General features: G+C 39.2%; 1 protein-coding gene across 1 annotated transcript in view; it reads left to right on the top strand.

The window, feature by feature from the left end:
• pde1a (phosphodiesterase 1A, calmodulin-dependent) overlaps positions 1-10,000 on the top strand; it is an 86,960-nt gene that overhangs the window by 53,498 nt on the left and 23,462 nt on the right. The window contains exon 3 of the mRNA XM_053626282.1: positions 6,051-6,164. Coding sequence (XP_053482257.1) covers positions 6,051-6,164 — 114 coding nt within the window. The remainder of the gene's footprint in view (positions 1-6,050; positions 6,165-10,000) is intronic.

The following is a 10,000-nucleotide window of genomic DNA, read 5'->3' as shown; positions in this document are numbered from 1 at the left end:
AAGCTTTTCTTTTGTCACTCAGCTTGACCAGATAGGTCCCATCTATCACTACAGCAACACACAGCAAGCACAGGCTGCACACACACTGTACACACGTAAGCAAAGTAAGTAAAAATAGCAAGCGGCAGTCATAGATGTAGACGCTTTAGAGATTAAATCTGTTATCAAACTCACTCACACGGTGTCCTCCAAGTCCACTCCGCTGGGAATGTCCACTGAATGTTGAGACATAGCAGCTTAGATATTGGCACTACAGCTAGGGATCAGGTTCAAGTCCTAGCTGTTGACTTTAAAAAGGGACCCAAGGACACCACTGACTTTATTCTCATTGGAACATAATAAGGTCACATCTGGGTTTATCAGAGGTCTCTTTGTCTATATATATATATATATATATATATATATATATATATATATATATATATATATATATATATATATATATATATATAATTTCAAAGTTGGTCACACTTTTGCTGCTATAAGAGCCTCCACTCTTCTGAGAAGGCTTTTTTTTTCTCTAGATTTCAGAGCGTGGCTGTGTGGATTTGTGATCATTCAGCTACAAGAGCATTAGTGAGGTCAGGCACTGATGTTAGGTGAGGAGGCCTGGAGTGCAGTTGGTGTTCCAGTTCATCCCAAATGTGTTCAGTGGGGTTGGGCTCAGGGCTTTGTGAGGGACACTTGATTTCTTCTACACCAGAATTGGTAAACTATGTGTTCATGGAGCTCGCGTTGTGCACAGGGGCATCATCATGCTGGAACAAGTTCAAACCTCTTAGTTCCAGTGAAGGGAATTCTTAAAGCTACAGCAGACAAAAGACATTCTAGACAATTGTGTGGTTTCAACTGTGCGGCAACAATTTGGGGAAGAACCACCTATGGGTGTGATGGTCATGTGTCCGCATACTTTTGATCGTATAGTGTAGTTTACCACCAAGCTGACTTTCTCTACCATCGATCCATCATTGAATAAGCCCATTTTGCTTATTCTTTTGAGTTATTACTTATGAGTTTGCTTTTCAGAACTCAGTGTTGGAGTTAGTCAGCTCTCATTAGTGTTGATTCAGCATCAGAGAAACAGAAGAGAAGAAAAATGGAAGTAAGCCAAGAAGTATCCCATTTTTCCCCCATTTTTCACTCAACATTTCTCTGCTTATCTGCTTCAGCTAGCTATATTTGTGTAGCAAAAAATGGCTGAGCAGTGTTTAAATTCTGACTAGACCATGAATTGTTTGACTACATCCCAAACCACACTACTGCATTCACATACAGTAGTAAGCCAAAATGGTACACCACATTAAGTACTACTACAGGTTCACTTTTGTTGCTTATTCTGCACTGTAGAACCCTTAAAAGGTTTTTTTTTGTTGTTTTTTGCTGTTTGTTTGTCTGTCCCTCTGTGTAGCACCCTACATTTGGTTCCCCTTTCAAAGGTGTCACGTAGAACCTGTTTAGGAAGTGAAAAACCCTTAACTATTCAAAGAACCCTTGGAGAACCCTTTCTTAGAGTGTGCTTTTGATACCCACTACACTCTCAACCAAGCTCAAGTAGGGTCCATCCTTGAACTGCCCCACTAAAGCTTTCTTCCATTTTATTCATCTTGTCATTTTCGACTCGACTCTAGTTTCATGATCCGATTAGGTCTGTAGTCACTTTTAGTTTTGCTAGACTTTAATACTGTCTGTCATATTCTGCTTGGTAGCTTACAGAAGTCCAGATGTCCAGAACTCAACAGCCTGGCTTCTTACCAACAACTGATCTCAACTTCGTTAGATACGACAGTAGTTCCGGCTGCAGTTTATATTAATGTGCTTGTTCTTGCATGTTGGACGCGCCAAATAAATGGATTAAAAACATGTCGTTTCTGTAAAGAGACATTTAGCATTTTGGAAGATGTTTTCAGTGTTAGTACTTTGTAACACCATCACTTTAAGTTCTCTGAGATGTGCAAATCTTTAGGACAGAAGATTTTGTGCTTTGTAGTTTGCCAGGAAGAGTAGCACTTTTTTTGGTCTGAATGATTTCAAAAGATAAAATAGAGGCTGAGGGAATGACTATTTTTAGCTACTATAATATAAAGAATTAACATAAAATGAACCAAACTCTTCTTCATGCTTCACCTATCATTTCTACACCCTTATGCTTTCTTACCTTGAACTAGAATCTTTTTATAGTCTCGACGGAAATTTGTCAGTATGCGTAAGACACTACAAACAGATTTGCACAAAGAACCGACATCAAATTTCCCTATGAAAATCCTTTTCCAATCCCAGACGCTAGCTTTTGTCTACTCTGCAATTACATGGCATTATCAAAACTGCAGGGCCTCGATTCTCTGTGTCGAGCTGTAATTTGACAAAATTGCCACACTTGACTTTGAAGAGCCATTTCATATTCAGTCGCCTCTGCCTGTATTCTGGGAGCTGATGTTTGAGAATATGTCGGCAAAAACACGCTCTTTCAAACTGACAGCACAGAATGGTTCTCGACAACGGCGTCAAAATGAGACTGTCCTTTTACACTTCTTTATCCTGATGTTCTATGTGACGTCCAAGCCTCTTCAGAATTTATCGAGACAATACTTTACCCTGTTTTTAGTGTTGTTAGAGTGAGTTTTTTATTTACAAAAGCACCTCCAGTCATGAACACTGAAGGCTGGCTATGTCTCCTCCTCAGAGTTCTGCATAATCAGTCTTATAGGAATTCTAACAAACAAGAGCAAAATCGTAAGATGATCGAGAATCCCACCACAAAGCCCAACTCTCGGGGCAACTCTCGGGGCAACTCTCGGGGCAACTCTCGGGGCAACTCTCGGGGCAACTCTCGGGGCAACTCTCAGGGCAACTCTCAGGGCAACTCTCAGGGCAACTCTCAGGGCAACTCTCAGGGCAACTCTCAGGGCAACTCTCAGGGCAGTGGTGGCTTAGCTGTTAAGGCTCTGGATTATTGATCAGAAGGGTGGAGGTTCAAGCCCCAGGTGCTGCCAATCTGCCACTGTTGGGCCCTTGAGCAAAGCCCTTAACCCTCTCTGCTCCAGAGGCAATGTATCATGGCTGACCCTGCGCTCTGACCCCAACTTCGTGGTATGCTGGGGTATGTGAAGAAAATAATTTCACTGTTCTATAATGTATATGTGACCAATAAAGACACATTATCATTATGACTCTATGTTGGAATCCTCTTATTCTGATCCTTCTCTAAGATGACCAACAGAAGGACGCACTGCTTTATTTTATCGGTTATATTTTACTTTGTAGTTGCACTTTGTTAGTATACAATTACTGATGGTATACTCGTTAAAGATTATAGCTCTTTTTTTTTAATGTACATTAAATTAATATTAATTAATCTTCAGCTCCACCAAAAAGCAATTTAATTATCTTAATTATCTTAATTAAACTTACAGTTGGGGGTCATATGTTTACATACACCTTGCAGAATCTGCAAAATGTTAATCATTAAAAATAAATAAATAAGAGTCCTTACCTGCATGATCGACGGCTGTGATTATATCTTGTTATAGTTATTCATGAGTCTCTTGCTTGTCCTGAGCAGTTAAACCACCCATTGTTCTTCAGAAACATCCTCCAGGTCCTGCACATTCTTTACATTTCCAGCATCTTCGGCATATTTGACCCCTTTCCAACAGCGTCTATATGATGTTCAGATCCATCTTTTCACACTGACGACAAATAGAGACTATTACATGTAACATAACAATTTTACACCGATCATCCTGTTCAAAAGTTTTCATTCCCCTGGTTCTTAATATATCATGTTGCCTTCTTGAGCATCAGTGAATATTTACACCAGGGGTGGGCAATCTTATCCGGAAAGGGCCGGTGTGCGTGCAGATTTTCATTCCAACCAAGCAGGAGGCACACCTGATTCCACCTGTTTAATCGGTGCATCTTGGCTTTCAATAGATTCAGGTGTGGCTTCTCCTTGGTTGGAATGAAAACCTGCACCCACGCTGGCCCTTTCCGGATAAGATTGCCCACCCCTGGTTTACACCTTTTGTAATGGTTGTGTACGAGTCCCGAAGTTGTCCTCTGGCCCTTTATCGGTGTCACTTTCTGAACACAGGTCTCTGTTGGCTGGAGATTTTTGATTGGTGGACTGTTTATAACCCAGCAATGACATTGAAGTGTTTAAAAGCTCAGTACCACTGCTGTACCTGATACACTCATAGCAGCACCACATTCTCTGCCTGCATTAACCCTTTCCATTGATGGATGAGGTGTAGGAGGGCTGATACAGTACATTGTCTTTAGCAGCAGATGGACTACTTTCCTCTAGACTGTGTACCTAATATAATGGCATCTCAGTGTGTAACAAAAACAGTGCTGCTTTTGTTATAAAGCACAGCAACACGTTTGTGCTTTGAAAGGCTGGAGAATCATTAAAGCATTAAAGACGCATTGTACTGACAATCCATCCAACTCAATAACCCTTTGTTTTTGGAAATCCATTCTTCATAGTTCTTTTTATAATAGAAATTGTGTCTCACTGTGTCTTCTCTCTCTCTCTCTCTCTCTCTCTCTCTCTCTCTCTTCTTTCTTGTTTTTTCTTCCTTTTTTTGAAGACATGCACTTTCAAATCTGCTCCAGAGAGAGATTCCGATAGTAGGCGTTAAGTGGTATCTGTAAGCCAGGTGTCAAGATCCCACACTGTTTTACTGCTGCTAAACTTCCATGAGGACTCACAGTGTTGCGTTAAGGACTGTTGGGTTTAACACGAGCGAATGCTAATCAGACACCCACACACACAGAATGGTGTATTTGCTTAATGAGCAAAGGCAGATATAAAGCAAAAATACTTGATGAATCCAACACAGGTGCAAGTGGCCACATGGAGCTCTGTTTGGTGCACTGTCACATCCCTGTTGTTTTTAAACGATGACAGGAAATGCTAATATGTGCACAAGATTAAAATCCGTTTTGGTCGGTTTAACGAGTTCAATAGCGCTGCTCTCTGCTTGGCTAGCCGCAGACACAGAGTGGGCCGAGTCTTTTATACCTCTGTTAGATTAGAGTTTCTGACAGACAGACTCCGAATCCCGCCAGCTCATGAACAATAAGCCGGGGCTAATCTCTGAAGCATGGGATTGATTGAAACGTTGGCTTTTTGCAGATTTGTGTTACAAGAATGGAGTGGTGTAGACTAGATCTGTCACTGGACTTCTCTGCCTTGCATGAAAATATTTTGCATAGTGCTCTTTTTGTTACCTTTCTATAGCGTAAAAGTAATTCTGGCATGTATAAATATACTATAAATGTTGTTACTGTTGTGTGTGTGTGTGTGTGTGTGTGTGTGGGAGTCTGATCTGCATATTCATTTGCATCGGATCTGGCCGTATGTATGTACATTGTAGGAAATCTGATATGGATATATGAGTCTGATTTGGTGGTTTATGCATCTGATCTGGTCACAATTTGATCTGATTGCATGGGAGTCTTATCAGTTAATAGGTATCTGATCTGTTTGTCTATAAGTCTAATCTCATTGCGTGAGAGTCTGATCAGGTTGTATGTCAATCTGAACTGCTTTTGTATGCGGCTCTTTTCAGAGTATGTGCTTCTATATATATATATATATATATCTATAGAGAGAGAGAGAGATATTGGATCTACATAATCCTGATTAGGTATGGATTATTAACCTGGTTGTGTATGGAGTCTGCAAATATGAATCTGATCAAGTCTGATCTTGATCTATGTATGTGTCTGATCTGGTTATATGCATCTGTTCTGATTATGAGCCTGATCTGGATGGATGCATTTGATCTCTTTATACGAGTCTGATCTAGTAATATGAGTCTGAATGAAATATATATTCTGTTCTAGTTACGTGAGTCTGATCTGGGTATATGCGTCTAATCTAGTTATACAAGTCTGATCTAAATGTGTATTCTGTTCTAGTTATGTGAGTCTGATCTGGGTATATGGCATGTGTCTGATCTAGTCATATGAGTCTGATCTGAATATATGCTCTGATCTGGTTATATAAGTAAGTCTGATCTGGATCTGATCTCTTTCTCCTGCAGGTTGAGATGTCTAGTGAAGCAGCTGGATAAAGGCGAGGTGAATGTTGTGGATCTCAGGAAGAACATTGAATATGCCGCCTCAGTGCTGGAAGCAGTCTACATCGATGAAACGAGGTGAGTCTCTTCTCTTCTATAATTACATCTCCATCTAACACTCCGACTGCTATCCCTCCATCCAGAGGCAGAGCTTTTCTAGGATATGACAACTGTAATATGGTCTAGCTAATATCCATCCATCCATCCATCTTCTATACCGCTTATCCTTCCTTCAGGGTCATGGGGAAACCTGGAGCCTAGGTCTAGCTAATATATCATACATTACAGTAAGATATCCTGGCTTCTAAGCCAGATTCATACAATAAAGTTCCAGTTTCCATCCCTTTACCAAATGGGGGTGACTACGATGAGAGCGTAACACTGACATGATTTCAGTTGTGGCTGAGAATTAGGTAACATTCCTGCATTATTTTAGAGGAGCTAAATCAAGTCTTATGTATAACTATACCTGCTGTATGTCTTTACTGGTTGCCAGCTTGTGCAAGTTGGTTGCCAGCAATCTAGCTAACTCACTAACTATAAACATTAAAAGAAAATTCAGAAGTACGTGATTTCACTGACACCAGCAAAACCACAAGTGGTGATTTCAGTGACAGCAGCAAGTGACATTTGGATCGAGATGTTCTCAATTCTATGCAAATGAAGTACAAAGTAGCAACACGATAAATTTAAACGATTGGCTCAAGTAATTCCTCAGACCAATCCTATGGAGCGTATGGTTTGAGGTTTCTTCAGTTCTTTATTCAGAGTTTACTGTTTGATTTACTAAAACGGAAGAAATGCTTATAGCCATGGTTTCATCTTATCTTGTCATGTACACTACAACCTGTCATTAAATGTATATAGAGACATTATGAAGAAAAATACAGTTGGTAAGGATATTAGCAGAGATCGTTGGTGTCTCTGGTGAGTAAGTGTAACTAGTACATTTAGCTTGTTTTGTTAATCAGCAGATGAAGCTAGTACAAACCATAGGGGAGCCCTGCTTCCTGCTCTCTACCTTTCTCTTCATCCTCTCATTCTTGGTCACCTCTTGCTGTTTCTCTTTTTTCTTTTTATGTAGTTTGTGTAGTTCTTTCTTCCTCTCTTTATAAGTCTCATCTATTCTACTTTACCCTCCATCACTGTATGAATCTCATTCATCATTATTCACTCTCCAGAAAATTTCATCTCCTCTTTTTTCTCCACATCTATTTTTCTCGTATCTAGTTCTCTGCTTTTCCTCTATCCCTCTCTTTTCTTCTCTATATATCCATCCCACTTAACTCCTTTCCTCTTTTCTCCTCGCTATCTCCCCGCTTCTTTCTTTCTTTCTTTGCCCATATTTGTCTCATCTCACTTTTTCTATCCGGTTTTCTGCCCTTCTCTTTTTTCTATTTATCTATCTATCTATCTATCTATCTATCTAACTATATATCTATCTATCTATCTATTTATCATTCCCCCGTCGATTTGTCTCTGACTCTATATCCATCTCTCCTGTTTTACCCTCTTTTTCACTATGATCTTTCAGCTGTCTTTCTATCCGTCACTATATGTTTCTGCCTACCATCCTTTTCTCCTGTTTACCTCCCCTTTTTTCTGTCTCTGGATATCTCTACCTGTGGTGTTGTTTCTCTGTTCTTTATATATTCACCTCTCTCTCTCTCTCTCTCTCTCTCTCTCTCCCTTCCTCCTTTCAATAGTATGTTGTTGAAAGCAGCATTCTCAGCCACTATGATTAATCGTATTTCTCTAATGGCGACCACACAGAGATGTGCATTGCCATGGTAGCAGCTTTTCAGCTTGTTAAATGGCTGTAACTGCACATTTGTTTCCATATTACCTGTTTTGGTAAGATATCAACAAATAAAAAAACAAGGGTCAATGGTAAAGTTTCCTGCTGGCCTTCTATTAAGAATGCTGTTGTTTTTCCTTGTTTTTTTGGTCAATCACATTCCATATCGCTCGGCCTTTTCTCTTTCTCTGATCTTGGTTTGACTCACAGCCCTCCAGTCTTCTAAAATGCTCCTTTTAAGTCTACAATTTTACTCATGACTTCAGCCCAGCTAACAAAATGATGTCCCCAGGACATGAACATTATTGAGTTATAGGACATTATTTTGTAGGGTCCAGAAACAGTATAAAGCACGTCATTCTGCTACTGCACAAATGGTGACAAGATGTAAGACCAACACAGGACTAAATAGTGTTAAATATCCTCTCAATGCTGGAATAACAGTGTCATTTAAAAATATACAAAGGACCTGTTTGTAAGACTCGTGAATTTATCAGCATTAATAGGACCAATTGAAACGGTTATGACTATGACTTAAAAGTCCTCTCAGAAATCCTGTCATTGTAGCTATTTTTTGCCAGCTAGCTAGCATTAACATTGGAAATTATAAAGACTATGACTATAGTTTTAAAAAAAATCTTAACTGTTATCAGTTATCTTAACTGTGCCAGCCAGCTAGTTTTAACAGTGGAGATTACAAAGACTAAAAGTTTTATATCTTCTCAAAAATTCTGCCAAGTTAGTTCATTTTAGCCAGCTTGCTACCTAGCATCAGCAGTGAAAATGTTAAATATTATTACAATGACTTAAAATCCTCCCAGAAATCCTGCCAAGTTAGCTTATTTTAGCCAGCTAACTAAGACTAGCAGTGAAGATTATAAAGATTATACCTCATGACTATGATGATATTCTGTCAAAGGGGTAATTCCTAGGGTCCTATGTTCCCCAGATCAATATTCTGTTAACACACATTAAGTAAACTTTTCCCACAGGTTTTATGTAGTCAGGACTCATTTTCCCAGGGTCCTGTTTATAACAACATACATTAGTTTAAAATCCATCCTTCATCCACACTTGAAATTCATGAAAGTTATGAACTTGGAAAATGAACTAGGTTGCACACACGGAACCCTCCTTTGTGCTGCTGTTCGTCTACATTCATACGTTCATACAGTGTACACTAAACTGGAGAACTGCCATACTGTAAAACTTATAAAACACAGTAAACATGTCCCAGCTCTCACTTATGCTGAAGCCTAACTCCAGCTTTAAATCACCAAGTGTTCATTATGTGCCATATAAATCTGAGGAACTTTGGATCCTGGGAGCATAGATACGCTCCCCTCTCAGAAATACTGACAGGTTAGAGTATTTTAGCCAGCTAGGTAGCATTAACAATGAGGATGATAGACTCTGGCTTAAAACGTTATCTTATCTAAGCCTTAGAATTAACAATAGAAATGATAAAGATTATACAGTAACTATGATTTATAAATCCTTTCAGAAATCTTATCAGGTTAGCTAATTTTTATCCAGAAAGGTAGCATTAACAATGAAGACTATACAGAGTCTTCTTCTGAAACTTCTTGCTTCTGAGTTAACTCAAAAATAGGAAATCTGAACTTGAAAGTGTGTCATTTTCGAGCTAGCCAGCTAACATTCGTGATCATGAGTTTATAATGTATTTAATTTCTCAAAACAGTGAACTGTATCACCATCACATGTTGAACACAGAGTTAAGGACAACTTGCAGAGTTACATGCTTTAGTTGAACACAGAATATGATATTTAAAAAAAAAGTCTCAGAAATCCTGTCGTTCAGGCTCTGAGGTAGGGATGGGAAAATAATGGCTTCAAATCCCAGCCCTAAAGAACCTCTAAGGACCCTTAACTGCTCCAAACTCCTTAACTGCTAGGATTGTATCACCTCTCTTAAATGCTAGCCACTTCGAATGAACTGTCAAAATGTCACACTCTGTCAAATGAACAAGTATAATATAATGATCTGCAGGTGGATTTGTTTTTCAAAGGTTCTGAAACATTGTTTTATCAAAACTTTTAAACGTCATTGTTGTCAGGGGTGTGGCCAGTTATCTAGGTGATCAAAGACATCACT

Source organism: Ictalurus furcatus, chromosome 6 (assembly GCF_023375685.1).
Source record: "Ictalurus furcatus strain D&B chromosome 6, Billie_1.0, whole genome shotgun sequence".
NCBI classification, from domain to species: domain Eukaryota; kingdom Metazoa; phylum Chordata; class Actinopteri; order Siluriformes; family Ictaluridae; genus Ictalurus; species Ictalurus furcatus.
The sequence above is the reverse complement of the archived record's forward strand: the minus strand, read 5'-3'. Positions and strand labels throughout refer to the sequence as shown.